The 23,512-nt window shown below is 45.4% G+C and overlaps 1 protein-coding gene across 1 annotated transcript in view; it reads right to left on the bottom strand.

Annotated features, from left to right (window-relative positions):
- Positions 1-371: 371 nt before the first annotated feature.
- LOC135370619 (clathrin heavy chain 1) overlaps positions 372-23,512 on the bottom strand; it is a 28,160-nt gene continuing 5,019 nt past the window's right edge. Inside the window, exons 2-27 of the mRNA XM_064604395.1 lie at positions 21,396-21,603; positions 19,713-19,981; positions 18,860-19,021; positions 17,647-17,934; positions 16,618-16,815; positions 16,347-16,547; positions 15,063-15,155; positions 13,426-13,608; positions 13,193-13,330; positions 12,217-12,309; positions 12,086-12,157; positions 11,807-11,987; positions 10,915-10,985; positions 10,623-10,841; positions 9,409-9,674; positions 8,592-8,826; positions 6,914-7,243; positions 6,655-6,847; positions 5,159-5,481; positions 3,685-3,841; positions 3,486-3,604; positions 2,518-2,799; positions 2,181-2,462; positions 1,704-1,925; positions 1,212-1,287; positions 372-1,143 (exon numbers count right to left, since the gene is read on the bottom strand). Coding sequence (XP_064460465.1) covers positions 1,040-1,143; positions 1,212-1,287; positions 1,704-1,925; positions 2,181-2,462; positions 2,518-2,799; positions 3,486-3,604; positions 3,685-3,841; positions 5,159-5,481; positions 6,655-6,847; positions 6,914-7,243; positions 8,592-8,826; positions 9,409-9,674; positions 10,623-10,841; positions 10,915-10,985; positions 11,807-11,987; positions 12,086-12,157; positions 12,217-12,309; positions 13,193-13,330; positions 13,426-13,608; positions 15,063-15,155; positions 16,347-16,547; positions 16,618-16,815; positions 17,647-17,934; positions 18,860-19,021; positions 19,713-19,981; positions 21,396-21,603 — 4,965 coding nt within the window. The 3' untranslated portion in view covers positions 372-1,039. The remainder of the gene's footprint in view (positions 1,144-1,211; positions 1,288-1,703; positions 1,926-2,180; positions 2,463-2,517; positions 2,800-3,485; positions 3,605-3,684; positions 3,842-5,158; positions 5,482-6,654; positions 6,848-6,913; positions 7,244-8,591; positions 8,827-9,408; positions 9,675-10,622; positions 10,842-10,914; positions 10,986-11,806; positions 11,988-12,085; positions 12,158-12,216; positions 12,310-13,192; positions 13,331-13,425; positions 13,609-15,062; positions 15,156-16,346; positions 16,548-16,617; positions 16,816-17,646; positions 17,935-18,859; positions 19,022-19,712; positions 19,982-21,395; positions 21,604-23,512) is intronic.

Raw genomic sequence — 23,512 nt, 5'->3', positions numbered from 1 at the left:
TTATGTTTTCAATCTCTAGAAATGTTTTGCGACATTTGTAACACTCGGCTACAGTGGTGTAAACACAAACACCTGATCTCGATAGCATTGGCACAATTTATGACATAAGCCTCTGTGCTTTGTGTGCAGAGAGATCTTACATTATCCACATCACTTTAGATGGCTACCTACAGCCGCAGTCACACTTCACCGTGGCGTGCGAGAACCAGTGCAGACACCCACACCACACAGCACCATCACCTCTGTTTGAGACGGAGTTGAAACATCCCACACTCACTGCAGCATACTAGCAGCACACCCTCCACAGGCGGGCAATAGTTGCAGACAGTGACTGGAAAAAGCCTCGCCTTAACACCAGCATAACACACAGATGAGGACGCCAAATTTATTTCTCCATCAAATTTCTACATACATTTTTAAATTTTCCTATATATCTGTATAATGTATATTATATAACAAGCCTCGCAATCCAAAGATGTGGGGCAAATCTCTCCACTACACAAGACAACAAACGGACCTCGTAACATTTTTTTCAGAGCCGCGCACCACAAACCAGAGGCACATTCAAGAAAAAACATACTACCAAAGCTACGGAAAAAAAAAGAAACACCTCCCTCCTCCAGGAACAACGCTGCGAGAGAAGGTGTCGTAAAAAGCATCACTGCCCTCTGTGTAACAAAAACACTTTTTTAATGCAGCATTACGGAAAGAAACATACACATTCCATCAGAACCTCACTGGATAGAGCCCAAAAGAATTTACAGATGCTTAGAGTCCCCCTTCTATGTCGTTAAGTAAGCTGCAGACGGGGACGGGTCCGCGGAATGCTCCGTCGTTTTTTCTTGCTGTGTCCCTCCCCCCTTTGCGCACAAAAAATCCGTACGAACCAAACTGTACAACCGGTCGGATAGAGATGGCAGTGTCGCACGCCACCCCCGAACGCGTCCTGAGCCAGCCAGGTAGACACGCAACTCGCTTGGATCAAGGTGGGGGAAGAGGAAGTGGGGTAGGGGGAAAGGAGACAGGAGGTGGGACACTGTTACATGCTGTAGCCCTGGTAGCCAGGCATGGTTGGAGTGTAGGCCTGGTAGCCCGGCGCCATCATCCCAGGGGGCGCCGTCAGCATCAGCTGCGGCTCGGGAGCTGGGAGCAAGATTGAACGGGTGAGCGGAGAGCAGGGGGGGAGGCGGGCACGATACAAGCGGACTTACCATACACAAGAGGCTTTTGTTCATTCTGTGCGGACTCCTCCAGTCGCTGGTTTTCTAGTTCCTCTAACTTGTCAACCTGCGGGACAAATTTTGGTTCAGGGCACAAGAAAAGGGAAAGGAGGAAAGAGCATGAGAATCACTTCTGGCAAAGCACATCCTGTTACATGTACTACTTGGTGACTTGCAAAATGTCCACAGTGTCGTCTACTGCACCAGTGAACCATTAACCGAACATGGGCGAAAATAAAAAAGCACTGCAATAACTTCAGCTGTACTAACGTCATTGCAAAAAGCATGTGGTAAGCCAAAACACAATCTACGCGTTTGCAGAGTCGCGCAGGTCAGATATCCGCGCGAGAAAATGCGGGTGCGTAAATTATGCATCTGTAAAGTTTGCTGGCATTTTTTTATGCCAAACTGAGGGTGCGCAAACTATGCAGTTGTGCTGCAAAATATAGGAGTAAATACGGTGCATGCAAATCTGGAACTTGCCTTTGAGATGTATTCCCTCATGACCTGTACAAAGTAGGGCATAGCAAAGTCCATGATGCCATGACGCCAGGCAAGCTCGAGAATCACATCTGGATGAAGCAAGTCATAACACTGGAACAAACAGGCTCCAAAGCACTCGTAATTTTTCTCCTCCAAGAACCACGCCAGGAGCTCCTCCGCCGTCTCCGCTTGCTTCGACTCCGCCGCATACTCCATGGCATCCTAAGGAAAAATTGTTTATTATTGAGTAACACTGGCTTGCACAACAAATAAAAACAAAGAAAAGGACATTTCCAAAAAATTATTGGCCTTAATGAAATGGGTTCCAAATTGGTCTAAACGATATGGGGGTCCAAACTGATCTAAACTATATTAGGTCCAAATTGGTCTAAATGATACAGGCCCTTGCTTTCTCGGTTTCACTGTTTATTTAATTTGTCAAGAAGTCTGACCAGTACCCATACCATAGATACATACCTTGAAAAGCCTGTCCTTCTTGCAGAGCTCGACAGACTGCTTCCAACGGTTGTTGCCCTTGTACAGGTAGGCAGCCAGGCGCCTGAACTCAATCAGATCGTGACGTTCCAACCGCTGAGCCAGTGCAATGTTGTCGAAGTTGTCAAAGGCATCAATGGATGTTCGCAGCCCCTGGAAGTCTTCCTCTTCTATTAGGAGGCCATTAAGAGCCTCATTGATGGCCTTATTGTTGAGGCTCTGTACCGACCGTAGGTAGGGCTTCACCAGCGGCAAGTGGTTGCTCTGCGAGGCAAGTTACTGTTAGCAAAGCAGCTAGGAGCGGCGCAACGCCTTTCACCTTTGTGAACGTGTTGACAGCTCTGGTGTGGTCCATACGGGGAGCCAGGACAAGCAACAGGTCATTGAGGAGCATGGGCTTGTAGTCCAGGTAGAACTGAATGGCTCGATAGTAGAGCTCAATGTTGGCAACCTTGGTGACCATCTCCTTGAAGTGGCCCTCACGCCATGCTTCCGTCGGGTGTTGCATCATAGTCACGACTGCGTTGTCGTACTCCTCGTATTTGTCATAGAGGAACACCAACTCCGCCCAGAGGTGGGCTTGCTCCGCTGCTCGAAGCACCTAATATTGAACGAGAAAGTTTCGCATTTGTTCCTTATACTGGCTGTCACGCCCGCATTTTAATGATCCTCGGAATAGATTACGGTCGGAGTGAACGGTAGTCTGACGCTGCTACACGGCCACTTTGAATTACCGTTGACTCTGATCGTACTCGAGCTGTCAAGGGACTTAAAAGACTGCAGCCTTGTGATCAGCGAACGAGCAAACGGTAAACAAATGCATGCAATAAACCTGCAGCAAATACTACGAAAGGTCCCGAACCTCCAGTATAGCAGTTACTACGGCTGCTGCAAACTGCAGGCCTACGAAAATCCACTTTTCTACATTACATTATGCACAACATCACGCAGTCATCCAAACAGTCACTAAATTGGTAGTTGTGTAAGGAACATTGTAAGCTTCATTAAAAGTAGTAATTTTTTGCATTACGTTTTTGTTACTATTGTTAATTACTATTGTTATCAGTTACATCTGTCTACTAAAATCTTGTTCAGACGATGCAGACTGACATGCGTAGCACCATCCAGCACCCAACGTATCAACCCGTCAAGGAGCACTGGATTGGTCCGTGTGGCGGCGGGACAATGTCAACGGTGCTCGAGATGTCAGACTGCCATTGCCTTCAATGATCTTTCAAATAACCCGTACGACAGCAGCGTTACATAGTGCAACAAGTGAGCGCCGACCTTTGGAATGTTAACCCTAGACCAGAACAGCTCCAGGTGTTCTCTCATCTTGCTCGGCTTGTACTTGGAGTAGAGGATGGCGAGCTCCGTGAACATGCCCATGTGCGCCCTCTCCAGGCCTGCGACGAGATAAAAATCCGCACATCTAGTTTTGTCCCCACGCACGAGACGATAAACCTTCACGAACCACAGTGCATACCTAACGCTGCTTCTAGGAGGCTGATTAGTTCTTCGAAGTACCCTCTATCTTGATAATAATTTATTAGATCCTCCAGCTCATCAGCGTGAACCACTATGTGCAACCCGCACATCTGAGCCAACCGGAATTCCTCGTTGTCCACACAAGCGAAGCACACCTGCAGAAAGACGTCATAAGTAACAATATTTACGGATGTGACCGTTATATTTTCAAAATCTCAATAAAGTTGGAAAGTTCTCTGGTGGGGAGAGGGGGGGGTTAGTACATAGCTGAGCAACCTCAGTTTTGCTGTTAATTGACTCACTATCTTTTGGTTGCTCTCATGGGAAACCCCTTCAAGGAACGACATTTGCTTTTGGATTCCTCAACAGGTATTATGAGCCTTTTTAGGTCACCCGGAGCCAGCGTCCTTTTCACAACCTGGAACGTCTGACCAGCAGACGCTGAAAGAGGCTCAGCAGGACCAATAGGACTCTGTTGCCCATTTTGGCAAAAGCTATGTTTGGATATGAAAGTTTTCCATACCAGCTCCTGTCCACGCGGAAATACAGTAGAATCTCGATGATACGATCACTGATACAAATTCTTTTCCCATCCCGGTCAGAATGCCTATTGAAGTTCCTTACATCATGTTGTACAATGCAAGCAATGACTCTCCCCTTAGGTGGTGGAGATAAGATCAACAGGATTACACGGTCGGGAACCTTCTCACCTTATCTATATTTTTACCTTTTCACCCATCTTGCAAAAATAAACCTCGAAGCTGTGTGACGTCCCACTGGCTTAGGAGAACATCGACCAGTATACGTGGAGGGAACATATCAGGACAACTTCTGGCAACATTACAAGCCACCATTCCCGCAAGTCGGCTTCACCTAACGCCCGCGTGCTTCAGGAGAAGCTCGCTTTAGAACACTGTCCCGCGACTCAAAGGTGCAAAGCACGTGCTGGGCTTTTTGAATCCTCTCTGGAATTTGGGCAGCATTGGTCGAAACCGGAGACACAAAAGCCTTACGACAGACCTCTTTCACTGACCGCAATGGAAAATGAACAGTCACTGTATTTTCTTGCCTCAATTTTTGTTTTGGTTTAATTCTTTTGATAAGAATTTCAAATTATATGCATTTTTTCCACTACCCCGCGAGATTCGTATCAAGATTCTACTGCATTGTCAGTTTCAGATTCCCTGGTTGGTCGGAAAACTTGCCTTCCTGTTGAAAGCCCACACTTCTTTCCCTTTGGGCTGATTGTTGGTGCACAGTCACGTTATAAGTAAACGTAAATAGTTGTTCACTGTTTACTTTGGCAGAAAGTCTGTCTTTCAGGGAAGGTGTCTATACAATCCCAAGTTTGACCCACCAAATATCCCATTGTCACCAGTCCCCCATCCCATGGAGGGGCAACACTGGTGCTATGGGAAAATACCCGCTGTACTCTCACGCCTGACCCTGCCGTAAAGTCGAGAAACACTTGCCTCCTTCCAAGTGCGGGTGGAGTTGGCCTTGCGGGCCGAGTCCACCGCCCCCTGGAACTCTCGGAGGTGCACCAACGTGATGGCCAAGCGAGCGAAGTTGGACACGTTGTTGTAGAGCAGCTTGGCGGGCTCATAAAGGCCATCTTCAAAGCAACGGTCTCCAATACGCTGTACATCCGCGTGGTTTGGACCGGAGATGAACTCTTCGAGGTCCGCCAAGCGATTGGTCTTTGCGTAGGCATAAATGAGCTCAGACTCTACGTAGGATTCTCGCCCTTTCTTTCGGGCCATCTGCAGGTATCGCACGAGGTCCTCCCACGAGCCTGTAATGGAGGGGAGAAATCGTCAATGCAAACTGCAAGCAACCACCAGAATCTTGCAAGCTTGGGTCACTTGCTAGTACCGTGTTTATAGAGCCTGAAGTTTTCGGGAAATATTTTTTTTCTAAATTCGGGGCTAAAAACCAGATAAACATGTGCGCTAAATTGGTGTTAATTCGGGCGAAAAAGCTTCCAGTATGCTAAATTCGGGGCCAAATCTGACTCAGTTACTCAAACGAATGGTACTAGTTTGGTACAAACAGTGATATAACTGCAGTTGCTGCCAAACAAGTTAGTGTGCATTCCTACGGACGTCTCAGTGAGGGCAATTTTGCCGGGTAAAAATCTGGTTTCACCATATAGAGGGAACCTTCAGACAGACAGGGGTGCAACTTTGGGTTAAACCCTAAAACTTCAGGTTCTAAGTATTTACTCACATAGCACATTTTTTAAAAAACAAAATTAAATTAACTAGTGGCGGAACGCACTCAGCAGTCTGCCGCATGAACTTAGTCGCAAAAAGTTCGCTCCATGGAAGTTGGCCTTTAGTGTATCATAGGTGACGAGCATTCATTATGCAAGGAAAAAAAATTAAAAATGCAACACCTAACTAGTCACATTGTGAACCACTCGAGATAGCATTCCCTGGTGTTACATGCAATGGGGGAAGAAGGTTAACATGGCTGTTAATTATGCAAGTAAATTTGGCAATTAGCGACAGCATTACGAGGGGATATCCAAATTTTCATGGCTAACCTGATAGTGCAAATGGGGCACGTTATAAATGGACCTTCACATTGTAGCAGCAGAAAATATGCTCTAATGTAGTCACGCACCACTTAGGAATATACAGTCAAACTCCTTTACAACGAAACTCAGGGGACAGCAAAAAAAATTCGCAGTAAAGGTATTTTCGTTAAAAAGGATGTCCATTATTGGACCTATAGGGCTCCAGCGGGACCACAAAAAAATTTGCTGTAGAGGTATTTTCGTTAAAAGGGTGTTCGCTATAAAGGAGTTTGACTGTACTACCGTATTTATTTGAACACAGGTCTATCTTCCCAAGAAACACCCAACAAGGTTTAGGGCCGACCTCCGATTGCAAAGAAAATAAGGTCTACGTATAATCGCGAACAAAGCGCACGGCCATCCAGGCGAGAATCATGCCCTACGTACCAGTCTTGTGTGCAGTCTGAACGACATCAAGGTAAGCAGTGTGATCCCCAGCCTTGATGAAAGAGTCGATGGCTTCTTTGACGAGTCCCTGCGTCAGCTGAGCACGCGCCAACTGGCTCCACACTCCCGGCTCGTTGCAGCGCTCGGCAAACTCGTACGCGCGGTCGAGGTTTTGGATGTTGTCGATGAGCACCTGCAACGCAACGTTCGGGAACCCTCAACCCTCCGCGCGAGACCGCCGCGGATCGCGCCCAGTTACCTGAATGGCAGACGTGTTGACGTCAAACTTCCTGAAGATGGCGAAGGCCTCTTCGTAGAGTTCGCTGCCGATCGCGATGTTCGCGATGTCGGGGGCATCGTAGTTGTCCAGCCTGTTGATGTACTCCATCACACGAGTGCGGTCGGCCTTGATGGCCGTCAGAATGAGCAGGTTCTGAAGGTTGCGGTGGTCACTGAACACAGAGTTCTCGAGCACTATCTTCTCCAACAGCTCGATGAGCTCGTTGGGGAGGTCGGCGGTCATGAAGGCCTTCACGGTCACGGAGATGTCTTCCGGGTCCTGGGTCTCTGAGAGCGCAGTTTGCACGACCTGGAAGACGAGGGGGATCCCCCTTTCGAAATCCCTCCCACACACAATGGTATGTTTCTTCACCAGGGTGTCTACCAAACTGCAGCCTTCAAATTCCCCGACTTTCAAAAATAAACGCGTTAGTACCCACTGTTAAAAATATATCTCCCACAATATACGCTTAAAAATAAACGCCGAAATATCCCTGTTTAAATATAAACCCCAAGGAATCCACGGTTAAGAATATATCGTTAAAAATAAATCGTTTCAGAATCCCCCCCAATTCCACCTTACAGTTGCTAGAGTCATGTGGTATGACCCAAATCAAGGTGAACCTGCAAGCAAGGGGCTTAACCTAACCTCACAGGACCAAATTAGCCTAAACTATCCCAAACTAACCGAAACCAAACTAAACTAACCTAACATAACGTGATCTAACCCGGTGCAAATTGCAATCGGTCCGCCTCCGTGCTAGATGATGAGGGGATTTTGAAACAGTTTATTTGTCATGGTGGATTATTAAACTGTGATCTCTAAGCGGGGATAGTAAGCAGTTTATTTTAGAAGATATATTTTTAACCGTGTATCTTTTAAGCGGACTATTCTTGAATGTTTTATTCTTAAACGTTTATTCTTAATGGTGGATTTCTTGGACCCCCATTTCAAGAATATTCCCTGACAAAAACAAAAGGGAACTTGGTGCTTCGGGCTACGTTTTCGTGCCGCTCCCTCGTAAAAACAGACCATTTAGGGTTTTACCCGATTCTGCCTCCGAATTTGCACCCTGAATTGAAGGTTGCCTCTTTAGAGTGAAACCAGATTTTTACCCGGCAAATTGCCCTCACCTGGATGTCTGTAGGAATGCACTAACTTACTTGTTCGGCAGAAAGATGCAGTTACATCATCGTTTGTACCAAACCGCTACAGTTAGTTTGAATAACTGAGCCCCGATTTCTCCCCGAATTTAGCGTACTGGAAGTTTTTTCACCCGAATTTGCATGAATTTAGTGCACACGTTTATTTACCCAATTTTTACCCCCCCCCCCCCAAATGTAGGAAAAAATATTTCCCGAAAACTTCAGGCTCTAAATATTAGTGAGGCTATCCTACTTTTCTGCCTCAGAGCTTGTCGTACAGGCGAGCTGCTACTAGCGGTAACGTTGCTGCGGCATCGCTGCTCAACCACCGGTCGGCACTCGCGACTCGCCATGCCTCATCATGGCACTTGTCCGCGATTTTCCTTGACTTCAGCTGCTTTTTGGCCAAATTCCCCGACAATCCCTCGACTTAGTTACTCCAGTTACATCAAAATTCCCCGTTTTCCAGGTTGGCAGACACCCTGTAATCTTCACAGTGGAAGATATCCCACCTGGTCGATAAGTGGTCTCCTGTAAGGATTGCTCTCTGCCAAAACCTCAGCCCAGAGTTCGGGGTCTCTTCGCCTGACCAGGTAGCGTGCCTCACTCTTGAAGAGGGAATTCTCATTGCACACCTGAACCAGTTCCCGGTCGCACTGACCTCGTTCGTACGCCAGGCAGGCCAGGTGAGGATCTCTCTTCTCACAGTATCGACCCACTACTCTGCTATCATAGTACTGGTTCTCCCTGCGATAAAAAAAAAAGACCACAGAGGGAACTATGACACATGACTTTCTACACCGGCGCCACCTAGACTTCAGGCCCAATTGTCAATCCATGAGACAAAGCGTTCGTTAGGAGACCAGCCAGTTACAGCAAAGCTTTCAGTGGCCGTAGCCAAAGACGAGCCACTGTCAGTCACACGAAGTCAGAGTGAAATTGTCTGTTGGTTGAAGCAGACGACAGTACAGTTCTAAAAGCCTACACAACACAGGGAGGAGTAGGGAGGCATCGATACTGCTCTTTGGCTATGGACAACTGACAGCGAAAACAATGCAGCTACCTGTCATGTCTCCACGTGGGTAAGACGTAAAGTTGGTGGAAGTGCTTGCTGGGAACACTTCACCATATATTATGTGGAACAAGCTTTACATTCTTTTTCTTCTACCACTTGGTTGAACGTTAATGTGCTTTTATCAATCTACATTGTCAGTTACCTTCCATTCATGTCATACTGCGAGAAATGTGCTAATTGGTTTGAAAGTGTTCAAACTGTTGAACTCAAAATTGTCCTGGGGTTCTACTCGAACTTGACAGGAAACAACGTACTTGAGAAATCTTTCAGGGTTGTTGTTGGAGTCTATGTATATCTTTGCCAAAGCATTATGAGTAGCAGGCTCAATGCATCCTTCATGGCAGCGCGCTTCCAGCCAAGGAAGCAGCAACTTCAGGCGGTTGCGCTTTTCTACCTCCGCAACAAGCTCATCCGTCGAGAACTGTCCACGCACAACCAGGATCAGGCTCTTTATCACTTCTTCAGAGCAGTCGACGTCAAGCAGGCCCCCAACCACTACCGGCAGTCGAGATGGATTCACCTGAGAGAGACAGTAACATCGGTAATGGGGTGCCCTTCCCTGAATATACGCAGTGAAACCCGCGTATAACGAATCTTCTTTGACGTCAACACGTAAAAACACTTCTACTCAAAAGTATTTTGAAGCAGAATACCATATATTTGGTTAATGAAAAACAAATTGAATAATAGTTCACTTTCAGGAGAAAACATACGCATATACGTACTTCAATGCAATGCAGGAAATCGTGAATTCTCGAGTCTGAATTGTTTCTAATAACTATATAGTTTATAAAACTAATAAACGATCAAAAGCAAAACTGTGCTACTTTTGAACTTGTAATGCAAGAGTTCCTGCCTGAACTCTCTCAGTACAGAGCAATGTAAACAAACAACCAACCAAGAAAACGTCCGCCGGCCAATCAGGCTTCCAGCGGACACCGCAGGCGCCAATTTTAAAAAACAAATAAACGTGGTTGGTGGATTTGAAATATTCTATTCGCCGTTTTGGGCACTCGGATTCGGATTCCCGAACCTAGACTAGACTCCCTGCTTAGGGTTCGGTTGGCACATCCCTAAAAAAGACTAAGCGCTCTACACGGGTAAAACCAACCGGAAATTTACACTCTTACTCCTCGTTCACTAGTAATTTTTCATTGCTCCTAATTAGTTAATTTAATTTGAATAATTAACTTTTTCATTATTGCTCTGGGAGCAAAGGTGTAAATAGGAAAGTTGTACAGCACGGCGAGAAATACATAATTCGTACATAATAACAAAGTAATAATAATAATAAAGGTATATTATTATAGCTTTAGGTCGAGGGAAGTAAAAAAAATATACCTTTATGTATTATAAAAAATAATTCACAATTAATAGTAAAGGCATCTTGCTTCACTCTTCCTAATACCCCATCCTTTTTTATGTATTGACCTATGCATCAGAAATTAGGAGGCACATTGAGACTTACCTTTTGAACGTATATCTCTATGTACTTCTGCAGGTTATTCCTGTACAGGTAAAGGACCAGGTCATGTACAAAGTCGAAACGGTCGCAAACAATGATGAGGGGAAGTTGGTCCGTGAGTTTGGCTTCCTTCAGGAAATTCTTAACACGCTCTGCATTGTAGCAGTTGCTCTCACGGCAGATACGCTCCACTTCTTTGATCTGGCCAGTTTTACACGCAGCCTGAGGAAGACGGAAACACTCAGAACAATGCCCGCAGAAGCTAATCCAGAGCACAAAAAGAAGCTCATCTTACCTGAATGTACTTGAAGTGCACTTCTGGGTCCTGGCTGAAGTTTACGATGGAGCCCAAGAAATAGAACAAGCCTAATGGAGACATACAAAATATTCAGTAATGTGCACAGCTGTGCTAGAACCTCAAGCCACGTAACATGAAAAAGCAAGTGTTTGCCAGCTCCAAGACCCTAGTTTACAGGTCAGCTGATCTAATGACTCCCCCCCCAAGCTACCTGCCAACGTTCACCCGGTGGTATGCTACCCCATTAGAGCTCCTGAGCTGAAGACTCTCTTCAAAGGTGAGCAAATCAAAATACAGTAAACCCTCATTATAACAACGTTCACGTGTGCAGGAAAAAAATTCGGTCTAGCGGCAATGTGATAAAAACTGGTGTGCTCCAAAAACTGACACATGAAACACATGCATTCTAGCTAGAACCTGAAGTTTTTGATAACAAAGAGCAGCGCTGCTGCAAGCAAAAAGTTAAGATAAAGACAATGCCTTCTGAAAAGGTGTCAGTAGTACAAACAGTACAAACACAAAACTTCTGTTGTCATAAACGTTTTCAGCAGTTTGCAGACGACGCGAGAACTTTCGCCACGCCGATTCTCAATGGCCACAAGAGGGACTCAAGATGACCTTGAGGCCCCACACCATTTGACAAATAAAATATAGTAAACATATAATATATTTCTGAAAAAATATTGCTTGCACACAAAACAAAGCTCTGTTTGGGTTCTGTCATTTCTTTGCTCAGTTCCTTTATTCTAACACCCTCTATTCACTGCCAGAAACACGTAACACGTCGCACTCTGAGGAAATGTCTGGGAATGCAATGGGTTCAGACAACTGCAAACTACAACAAAGCTATACACTTACGTAACATTCTCAAAAGTAGATTTTAACATACCTTCGTAGCTCTTGAAGGACTCGAAGAGGTCAATGAGAGCTGTGGTGGTTAGCTGCTCGTGGTACTTCGTGGCAACCTGGACACTGATTTGTAGGTTCTGACGAATGTTGTGAGTCAGCATCGCCCGCAGGCACTCCAGTGAGTCTTCTACCGAAAGGGAGCCAAAGTAGTTCACTAGCCACTGTGCACAGATAAAACCAACGGTTATGAACAAGAAATGAAACGATACTGCATGAATACTAAAATACTAAAAGGAAGTCAACGAAGGTAGGCCCATACCTCGGCATTCAGCAAGTGAGTGTGCACAATGGCTCGCTTGATGTCGTACAGGTCTGTGTAATGTTCCAGTGCCTGTGAAAATGATGAATAAGGTTTCAAGTGCATTTTGCAGATAGATAATTAATGCATACCCTTTGCAGAAGGCCAGCCTTCTCACAAAGCTGAGCAATGTGGGCACGGTCGTAGTGTGTGAACATCTGGTTGCCGAGAATGGCGTCTGCGACCTGTAACAAAAATTGTGTGTTCTATTAGCATGGCACTGAAACTGACAACTCAGATAAAGCACTTTAAAGGGGCACTAAAATGAAAAAACAACTTGCTCTCACATGAAAGCATGTTGTAATTAGTACAATTCAAACAAAATTAGTTCACACAACACTACCATTTAGAAGAAACGCAATGAAAACAGCCTTTGGTAGCAACGAATGGATTCTCAGGAAGCAAAGCTTAGCGGCATCCAATGAGACAGCAGGAGAAGGTTCGCGTACTTATCGTGGGCATGTGGATTTGGTCCGATCCGTGTATGCGAGGGATGATGCGCATTGCTGCATTTTGCAATATCATTTCACAGAATTGTAGCCCAGAACAGTTATCGCCAATGTTCCACTGATAATATTTATCCCCTTCCTTCGGACAGTGACGCCGGTCCGATTCGCAATGCGGACTATGTTTATCACCGGGACTGCTCCATGGCGTGGCACGCACGTGCATTTGTAGCATGGACTAAAGACACTGATGCACGAGCTGAAGTGTCGTTCACTGCCTGGTGCCGAAGCAAGAAAGAGTATAATGAGGTGAAGCCGACTTGCAGAATGGAGCCGCACACCAAAAGAACAATGGGGGTAACGTGAAGTGCGCTTCACCTAACTCTTGGATGCAATGAGGCGAAGCAGACTTGCGGAATGGCAATAGCTAGTATCTCGCTTCAGTACTATTTAGAAAAATATTCGGAAATTTCGAATACTGAAAAATAGGTCGCGAATAGCATTCGAACAGCATCAGATACTCGTTCCATATTCGAAGTTTCGAATATTTGCAGAGCTCTACGTTGTTGGCTAAAATCTGCCAACACAACGACGTGACAGACAAGTAGAGGGCGCACATTACCTGCGGTGCAGTCATGAGGTTCATCTCGAGAAGTCTCGTCTGCAGGTTTCCCTCGGAAGGACGGTTGTTCTTGAGTGCATCCAGTAGGAAGGCAGTGCACTGTTGGACTAGGTTAGACTCCATGAACACGTCCACTATCTGATACGGGAAGTGATACGGGAAGTCATACGGGTGAGTCGGGAACTTTTGTCATTGGGCTCGATCGTCGTCAAAGGAACGTCATCCGCACCAACCTGGTTAATGTCAGCGAGCGGCTCGTCGTCCTGTACCAGCATCTGGGCAAAGGAGGCCCCTTGGTCCGGATTGATGCGCATTACCTGCCTGAGGAGGAGCACGTAGTCCGGCGTATATCCCACTTTCTTGGCGTACAACACTATCTTCTGGAACTGACCAGTCTCTGCAAAGCACTGGATCACCTGTAATAGCACAAAGGAGTACCATATGGTTATTGAGAACAGGCACTGTTGGCCTCTCGTTTGGCAGGATTTGACTTTTGTATTTAGAAATGGAAATGATTTCTAGCATAGCGGGTACTTCGGTGTGCAGACCGAGGTTGGCTAGTTCGTGGTAGCTCTGAAAAACTTTTGTAATCCCTTTACACATCCACGAGGAAACCGTTCCAAGCCATTTCAAGTCAGCTACACATGAACGTGCGAGTGAAAAAGCGGCACGACAACTTATTACCTTGACCATTAATAGAGCCTGAAGTTTTCGGGAGATATTTTTTCCTAAATTCGGGGGGTAAAAATCGGGTAAATAAACATGTGCACTAAATTCATGCGAATTCGGGTGAAAAAAACTTCAATTACGCTAAAATCGGGGAAAAATCGGGCTCAGTTATTCGAACTGTAGCGGTTTGGTACAAACGATGATGTAACTGCAAACAAGTAAGTTGGTGCATTCCTACAGACATCCCAAAGAGGGCAATTTGCCTGGTAAAAATCGGGTTTCACCCTGAAGAGGCAACCTTCAATTCGGGGTGCAAATTCGGGGAAGAATCGGGTAAAACCCTAAAACTTCAGGCTCTAACCATTAACAACCGACACCATTCACATCATTCAGGCTCAATGGACCTTTTTCACACTCGCAGTATATCTAGGGCCTGACTTTTTCGGGTTTTATTTTTGGCCAAATTCGGGGGGTAAATATCGGGTGATATTTTTCATTTGAAAATTCGGGTGTATTCGGGTTAAATCCCGTTACGGCATGTTCTGTCGTCAGGAATTCGGGTGATTTTTTTGTTTAATAAAAATTTGTCTTAACATGAAACTAATGTTTAGCAATGTTATCAAACATTATCTTAATGCACGCTTACGAGTGTGCCACGCGACCCGGATGTTTTCGGGTAGATTCGGGTTAAACCCGAATTTTACAGATTTCGTTCGGGGGGTAAATATCGGGCGGATACGGGTTTAACCCTAAAAAGTCAGGCCCTAAGTATATCCTAGCGACTCTCCAGCACACCACCTTCAGCTCGTGCCAAAACAAACCAGTGTGGGCAGCATACGACTATAGACGATCAAAACCAGTGTTAAAGTGGCAGCCAAAGAGTTCACGCGAGTGAACCCACTGTTCCCCACTCACGTCAGTAGAGATGTCTGTTCCATCCAGCACCATCTACTGAATACGGAGATAACCTTGTCCGTCGCTCCCAAAAGCAGTGCGAGCAGCACTTAAGCTGTTGTGGAAAACATCCACTGTCTGCTCCCCAAATTCTGCTTTAAATTCTTAAACGAAATCTGGTACAACACGATTCCTCAGGCACTTCCCGAACTTTAAAAGGTCATTACCATACAAAAAAAATTATGAAATGTGCACTTGATAAGCACCGTGTAGTGATCTCGTCTGACAGACAGAATGACATACATACCTTATTGGGTACATTTGCCCTCAGGTAGACAGACAGTGCCAGGGTGGGATCCACCTGTTTGACTAAGTCACCAAGTTCTTCACTGCATTCCAACTGTAAATGTAGACCATATTATGCAACTAACTCCAACCTAGTGCCACGCTTCGTTTCACAATTAGGGCGCAAAGCATCGGCGTAGGGGGTTACACAACCTTAATTTTGTGGGAGGAGATTGAGGGTCAATTTTTTTACTACAGTTTCTGGCAATATTTGGCCTAAACCAAGCATTAGAGTTCAGGATATTCTTTACCAAACACAAGTTCACACATACAGCTCTCTAATCTCTACAAATTGTGATAGACATGGCAGTCCTACACGGAGAACAACACAGCTGCTAATAAATATGCAGACTCCTCCATCTTCAGATTTTACGTGTTTTTTTTTTTGCCAACAGTGGGGCAAAAACCCCAGGAGATACTGTTACGTTTGAAACTGTAAAAGACGTGAAAATTGAGTGGAAAATAAATAAAAAAGTGGGAAGAGCCTACGAGGGCACGAGACACAGAGAGGAATGCAAACTGTTTAGCATTCGCCTCAGCCCGTACAATACCTCTGTCACACGGCACTTTCAATGCCGATTGAATCCCATGTGCATCGAGTTTCTCAAGAGCGTTCGGTGTGCGATGCTGCTACACGGTCCAGCTCAATGTCTATTGAAAGGTTGGCTTGTCGACAGGCGGCGCTAGCAGCCCCGAGGCAGTGCGCTGGGATTGAGAACTATGTTTCACAAAAATCGAGAATAACCACATCCGCATAGTGCTGTTTACTAATCCTTTACGGGGGTTGTGGTGTCGATAGTGGTCGAGATTAAACAAATTAGCAAACGCAGTCGTCCGTCATACCTATAGACTAAAACCGTAATCGTGAAATTCCATGGGCTTGTATAGGAACATTTGCAAATTAATGTAATTTTTTGTTCACTACTACAAATTCGCTGAGTTCGATGATGCCAATGGCGGTCTTCCAGCCGTCTTAAGAATCTCAATCCTGTTTAACGAACTGGATCGCTTAAGCGGGATCGGAGTTCGATCCTGCTCGAACGTGTCCGTGTAGCAGCACCGGATCCGCATTGAGCTCCAGGAGCATTGGCTCAACGTGGATCGAAAGTGTCCGTGTGACAGCGGTATAAGTGCTTCCATTCTCCGGGCTTTCCGGGTATCACTCAGTGACAATGATCCAATCCGGGGGTAAGGAAGGGTTTTGCTGGGTTCTACCGCAAAGCACGAGGCTTTAAGGAGTACATACCTTGTCATCCTTGAGCCACTTCTCGAGCAGCTGCTTGCGGCCCTGTTGCAGGACAGGGCGACACAACTCTAGCGACTCGTACTTGTTCAATTGTCCTTGGTCCAGCAAGATACCGAAATACTGGAGCAGCGGGGACGTCTGTCCTGGCTGGTTGGGAACCTGCTGGAACCGCTGGATCGTCTGGGGTGTGCGTAGGATACCCTGCAGAAGGACCCAGTCAAGTCACGCCAAGCTCGCCAAGTCAGGACTGTCAAACGAGAATTTTGCACACCTTTGGAGCGTTGGCAGCCACTTTGGCAGCCTCTGAGTATTGCCCATTCGTAAAGAGGGTATTGAACTTCATGACAAAAAGGTCCTCCGCACCGGAAAGGTTATTGCGGACTGCCATGCGCAAAGCCAGGTCTGGGTTTTGCAAGACGTTGGTGATGTACGAGATAATGTTTTCTTCTTCGACGCTGACAGACAACACCTGCAAGATTAAATTCGTGTAAGCTAAACATTCAAGAAACGCGAACAAGCAAGCAATCTTAGTGAACACAAGTACAAGATAATTGTTATAATTATACGGGGTGTCCCAGAAAATGTGTAATGAAATTATGCTAGAAAACTACGGCATCCAGGATCACGCGGTCGACAGGGTTTGACTAGGTTTTTGCCACCTCGTGACGTGAATTGTCATCCAACTTGAGCTTTATTATGTTAGTTTTTACGAACTGAACTCCGAAATTTGCCAAGTAAAGGTCCGTTTTTTTTTACCCCACCAATGCGAAGCACGTGCCGAATTCACTCAAGTTCATGTTAACTGACTCTGATATTGAGAAGCTATCCAGTCGGAAAAAATAGCCAAACATCGTGCGTTTCGGAGTGCCCACAGCGTAGCGCTTCACCACTTTTTGTGCACCCTCGCTCTCAGTCCCATGGAAGGAGGTTGCTAAACCCATCCCACACAGGGCATAGTATTCAGATTCAGGGATAGTATTTCAGAAATGTTCCTAATATCTGAACTGTTCCTACAGACACCTGTCCAAGCAATATTACACTGACCAGTGCTGGTCAGTGTAATATTGCTTGGACAAGTGTCTGAAGGAACAGCTCAGATATTAGGAACGTTTCTGAAATACTATCCCTGAATGTGAATACTATACTATATACAATATATAGGATATAGGAACAATATATAATATCATATACTATACTGAATACTATCCCTCCAGTACTAATTTTCTGCAACTTAATTACACTTGGAATTTAACTGCATCAATGAACTGCACGCAGCACACAGAGGTGAACAACACTTCACCTGTCCTTTTCTGTTGACTCCAATAATGCCCGCTGATGCCTCATGAGGAGCAGTGACAAAGATGGTGTCCGCAGAGATGCGGTTCATGTAAATGCAGGCTCCCGTCTCAATGTCGTAGAGGTGCACGTAGCCGTACTTGGTAATGAGGTAGATGACGTCATGCCTGGGGCTGGCTTGCATTGCCACGGGAAAGTCGTTCTGGGCCTCGGGTGGGAAGAACACATCCACTGCTTTCTTGGGGTAACCTTGGTTGCCTGTAGCTGGCTGGCCCACCTCAATGATGTGCAACTGCAGGGCATGTCACGGCATGTGAAGCACCCATAAGCTGAACTGTTACGCATACTCATGTGCAAGTACAAGAGCCTTTCCAGGACGTGCCGAATTTGCTCAAGTTCATGGTAACTGACTGATACTGAGGAGCTATCCAGTCAGAAAAAAATAGCCAAACATCATGCATTTCGGATTGCCCACAGCTTAGCGCTTCACTTTTTGTGCACCCTCGCTCTCAGTCCCATGGGGCATACTGTGGGAGTGCGAAGAACTACTAAATATCACACAATAAGAAGCATAATGTCCTCACAGCAATGATATTACTATACATATTACTATATTAAAAAAGCCCGTTAAAAGTATTTGCGGGTTTGAGTTCTGCGTGTGCGGTTCATTTTGTTTTCGTCCCCAACCTCAGGGACATATTTCTACATTCAATAAATACATAAGCAAGTATGAAGCGATTAGTGATAAACCCCAATCGAATACGAAGTGAGCAGTTTCATAACCACACCGGATACGCATGAAGCGATTGTGCGGATATATAAAAGTGGGTACAGCATGTGTATGCGATATATTGAATAAATAAAAATATTTGAATGAATCAGAAAACAGAAGAGCTCACTTGTGCAGCTTCGGAACTAGTATTTGCATATATTGGGTTTGAGTTTGATTTGTAATTTTCTGGCACAGTGATATCTGGGATTGTGCTGCGTCGTACTAGTTATGTTGGTTTACTGAAGGCTAGCTGGTTTGATTCACTGCCCATCACGCATATATTGAGTCTGGAAGACACCAATGTGATTCAAAATTTTGTACTCAATTCAGAAATCGAATCATATACAGAATTACACGTTCACTTCTGCATTCGAAAAATTCGAATACTCGCACATGCCCATCAGAAATACTAGTATGTATATTGAAAGCATTTCAGGACCATCACCTTGCCGCCTTGTGCTGTTCGAACGGCAAAGCAGAAAAGTGTTGAAGCTTCCGGGTTCCCTTCCATCTTGAACTGGGAAAAGGCTGCAGCGTGGCCCTCTATAGGTTGGCTCACTTTACGTTCCATGGAGTATAGCTGCATCGCTCCTACCACCCGGTTTTGCTGGAAAGGCAAACGTCATTAAAGAAACCCTGACAGTGCTGTACCCAGAGACACAAGGCCACGGAAAAGGACGTAAAAACTGGCTGAAAGGATTGATTTCTTCCAGGTTTTTTTTTTTACGATGAAAGATGAAAGTCACTGAAAAGGTTAGCCAGCTGTAGGACTCGAACCCACATCTTCTGGATTGCCGGTCCAGGGCTCTACCAATTGAGCTAAGCTAACACGCCTTCTCAGCGATTTCCAGGGTGTGTCCATCTGAAGGGACAAACCAGCCACTCTCTCTCACTCATCCTCCTTTCACTCTTACATTTTTCTCACTCATACGCACATTCATACGACGGGATCGACGCAAGCGGCAACTAATGAGCATGAAAGAACTAATGTTCTGAGGCTGGAACAACATAGAAGGGACAACATGTTCTATCAGTTGAACATGAGACAATTGATGTCCTCAGGCTGGAACACATAGGACAAATACATACGAAGCATCAAATGCCTAAGAAATTAATGATGACAGATGGAAGTCACTGAAAAGGCTTTGTATGTATTTGTCCTATATGTGTTCCAGCCTCAGAACATCAACTGTGTCACAAAAAGGTAGTCTATCTACAGTCTTTTTTTAGAAACCCTCTTCCCGCAGTTCAAAATTTCTGGAAATTTCTTATCTCCAGCTACGCCACATTGCCCTCACCTGTGCAGAAATGCCAATGAGCAACAGCCACTGGACCTTAGCGTCTGTCCTGTAGTTAATGATCTGACAACCTGTCAGGCTGGAGTGACGGTCAAACATCTTCAGGGGTTGAGAGTCCCCCTCCATGCTCCAATGGTATACTGCTCCCTCCGTGACGAGGGCTATCGTATTCACGTTTATCCACTTCCAGAACACGACATCCTCCGTCATGGTGTGGGCCTTGACCTTGCTCTTCATCTCAATGTTGAAGATTTGAAGTGTTCTGGATGCTGCAACGGCGGAGGTGCTCAGATTTCAGTCCATCATAATGCTACTCTCATGGTTACGACGGACTTTGGGAACAAAAATTCGAGGGTATGCCGAGGACCTCTTAAAGGAGCATAGAAAGCGCTTCAGTCACGACCATTTTTTCAGACCGAACCGTTAACCTGACTGCTAAAACGCACTATGCGAAGTGATTCACTCAACAGATGCATACGTATCGAGAAATGATATTTTGAAAATCGCGACCGCGCACAACCGTGGCAATGCACGCAACTATCCGCCAGAGTCGTTTTGACATCATTGCACTGCAACCTGCTAACTTGTTTGCTTCTTTGGAGACGCGTCGTCTGCTACAGAGAGAGAACTGGGAGTAGAAAAGAAAAAAAAGTGCGAAAAACGCCAGGCCCGATTGGAGCGCGGTCTCTCTTGTAACCCTGATGACATCACAATCCTCCCACTCGTTTCGGCCTGCAGAACGAGTTGAGCCGGAACGCGCACGTTCGGAACGTTTTATTCCAAGAAAAATACTGTGCACAGACAATTTTTTGTGTTAGTTGTCACGTCAAGTTACATCCTTTCGTAATTCGCCAGAAACAGAAAATCTTTTGGATGGCTTTCTGGGCTTCTTTAAGGCTCAGTCGTCATTTTGCTAGGGACATAAAATGTAGTTTATGACAAGGGCTTAAATGTTTCACAATAATATTCGTAAGCTACAGGTATCGCATGAAAGAATGCCATAGTGGCCCGTTCACAAACATGACTGACAACTCCCGCATGTTAGAAGGATAGAAAGGAAGGTGGATGAATACAACAGAGGGTGGCCGTTCATTTCCGCACTAAATCCTATATGGCTTCAAAAAGATTGTTGTGACCCCGGAAAAGCAGAATTTGCACTATCAGCTCCACAATAGAAAAAAAAAAAAAGCAAAATCAAGGGTTTTCAAGGACTGTGGAAAATTCCAGTTTTCCAGGCTTCAAAGACTCGCATTTTCGAATTCCCGGGTATTCAAGGGTTTCAAGGACCAGTGGGAACCATGTACTCTCTCGTGAAGCTGGCTGGAACTTAAATTGTGCACGCAAAGCAAACCGTGAGAAATAGAGCACTGCATGAGCCACACGCTTAGGCCCGAACTTGACCCAGTCTTTCTCCGATTTACCCTCCGGGGGGCCCGGCACGATGGCTCCATAGCCGGCCTGGGCACTGCCCAAGCCCAAAGAATTTCTCGTCAATAGACAGGCCCGAGTTCAGACATATTGAAAGCTCTCTTGCACACCAGGATTGCACGTTGCACTGTTTTAATACGTGTCCCAGGGCTTGTAGTTCTAATTTCTGCTACCAAGACTTTTTTTTTTTGCTCTTTCATGCTCCTTTAAGAAACAACTATCAACATTTACGCACTGAATGTTGCAAAAGCTTACCTTTGAGGGCAATGACCTTGGAAGCAGGGTTCATTATTGCGGAATCAGCCGAGATGGGACGTCGAATAGGGTTGGTGGGGTTTGCCAGGTCAACTATCACCACCTGTGAGGAGTCCCCCACTTTCTCACGTACGCAGATGAACTTGTCAGATTCCATGGTGAGTGTGTTGAAGCCAACGTTGGCCGCATTTATACCTATATTTGTGAGCTGGAAATGAGAGTAACACCAGCTTGTTAATAGACAGGTTAAAGGCACCCACAGATTAGGTAATACCAGTCACATGGACAAATTTAATACATCAGGTTGAACGAATCACAGTTTTAGTAGGTGTTATTTCTGAGAGTCACACATCAACCTTTCATGACACTTGCAAGCAAGCACACTAATGAGTAAGCGAGTTCACTAAACCACCTGCACGTACTCCAGCAGACCAAGTGCAGTCACAGCAGCAGAGTTTCATGAAGTGAAGAGCCACGTTAACTATATTTTGATAGTACAAGTACTGTTATATTTGGGGCTTGTTTATTTAAGGTGCGACTTCGAAACAAAATCACCACAAAGGTTGTGGCATATCCGTAACCTTTGGGATGTCAGGAACATGTGCATAAAATCTTTCCAAAACCGAGCAAATTTTGTTCACACGAATTTATTACAAAGCGAGCGCTTCGCCTCTGTTAAGTAAGAGGGCACTTAAAGCAACAGATTGCTGACATCATCCGGGATCCGGCAAGGAAGAACGCAGGCTTTGTAGCAGACGACAATGCTAGGTGACGTCACAGTTCTCCTACGGCCAAACCGCCACAGTATGGAGCTCTGTTTTCCGCTCTCCGCATTTTGGTTTCGATTTAGTATTGCCATAATTTACTAATTAATTACTGGCACAAAATGATTGCGAACGTTCTATTCGGTATTGAGGGGGTGGTGCGCGTTCAGTATGATACTCACCTAACTTTTTTCGGATCACTGAGAAGTCCGCCTTTAAATACAATGTAATATTTTGCTGATACATAGGTAGCTACTCTCGTTTGTAGCCTGCTGTAGAGCTCACATCCGGTCAATGACATGCTCACCTCCCGTGCATTTAATCTGCATCTTACTCACTGACGTTCTGGCTTGACTCGTTAGTGTCACCCAATTGAGGCAAACCTTGTTTAACGGTGGAACAACACTGCATGAAATGTCTCTAATTAAAAAATCCTTGACCACAGAAAATTATTTAACAAATTCTAGGCACATTATTGCCATATCTTTTTGTTCGATTTAATAATAGTAGTAATTTTATATCACCAAAAGTTTGGTGGGAGAAACGGGCACTTCATGAAATAGGCCCCTCCAAGAGCAGATGCAAGATGTGGTGGAATGAGAATATGGCAGAGACAGCTCCCTGTGGAACTACATTATAAAATGTCAGAATGATACCAATCAATGAGGGAACATGGGGAAGACCGTCAGCCGCCCGAGTGGTATGTCTGCCAATGCCACCGCCAACGTCTGCAAGGTTCCTCGTAAGCGAAGCAGACGAACTCCGAAACAATGCCAATCGTCTGCATGCAGCCCTCAAGTTAGCCCTTCATCAACGCCATCTAGGTACAGAAAGCCTGCGCGCTTGTCGACGTGACGTAACAATTAAGAGTCAGCCAATCAGGATCGTGTTTTCAACGGCCGTAGCCAATCGCGAACGTGCTTTCAGCGGTCGTGGCCATGGAGAAGAACCACAGTCGTCTGAGAGTTCATTGAGTGTCTCAGCGTACTAAATGGGAAAAAGTTCGAAATAAAGCGCAAAACGGTCTCAATCTTTCTCAAAACTGATTTTCTGGAAAGCGGCTCGCACTTTTAGTCTAAATATTTAGGTCTGCAGGTTCCAGGTGAGCTGCAATCATTTGCGGGTTCTTGAATTAGCAGAACGGTGAATCGCAGTAGCAGACGCAGCATATCATGATGTTTTCACCAATAGAGCTTCCTCTGCCGCAGAGGCAATTTCATTTATAAAATTATTAAAATTAGCCAGATAGATAGTCAAGCGCTGCCAAACATGGTGATCCTTGTTTCATTCACATGTATCCTGGGGAGACTGCTCCTTTAGCACCGATTGCTGAAGGCAGATATGCTATCAGGA

The sequence above is a fragment of the Ornithodoros turicata genome, chromosome 10 (genome assembly GCF_037126465.1).
Source record: "Ornithodoros turicata isolate Travis chromosome 10, ASM3712646v1, whole genome shotgun sequence".
Taxonomy (NCBI): Eukaryota; Metazoa; Arthropoda; class Arachnida; order Ixodida; family Argasidae; genus Ornithodoros; species Ornithodoros turicata.
Note: the sequence above shows the minus strand (reverse complement) of the source record. Positions and strands in the feature narration are given on the sequence as shown.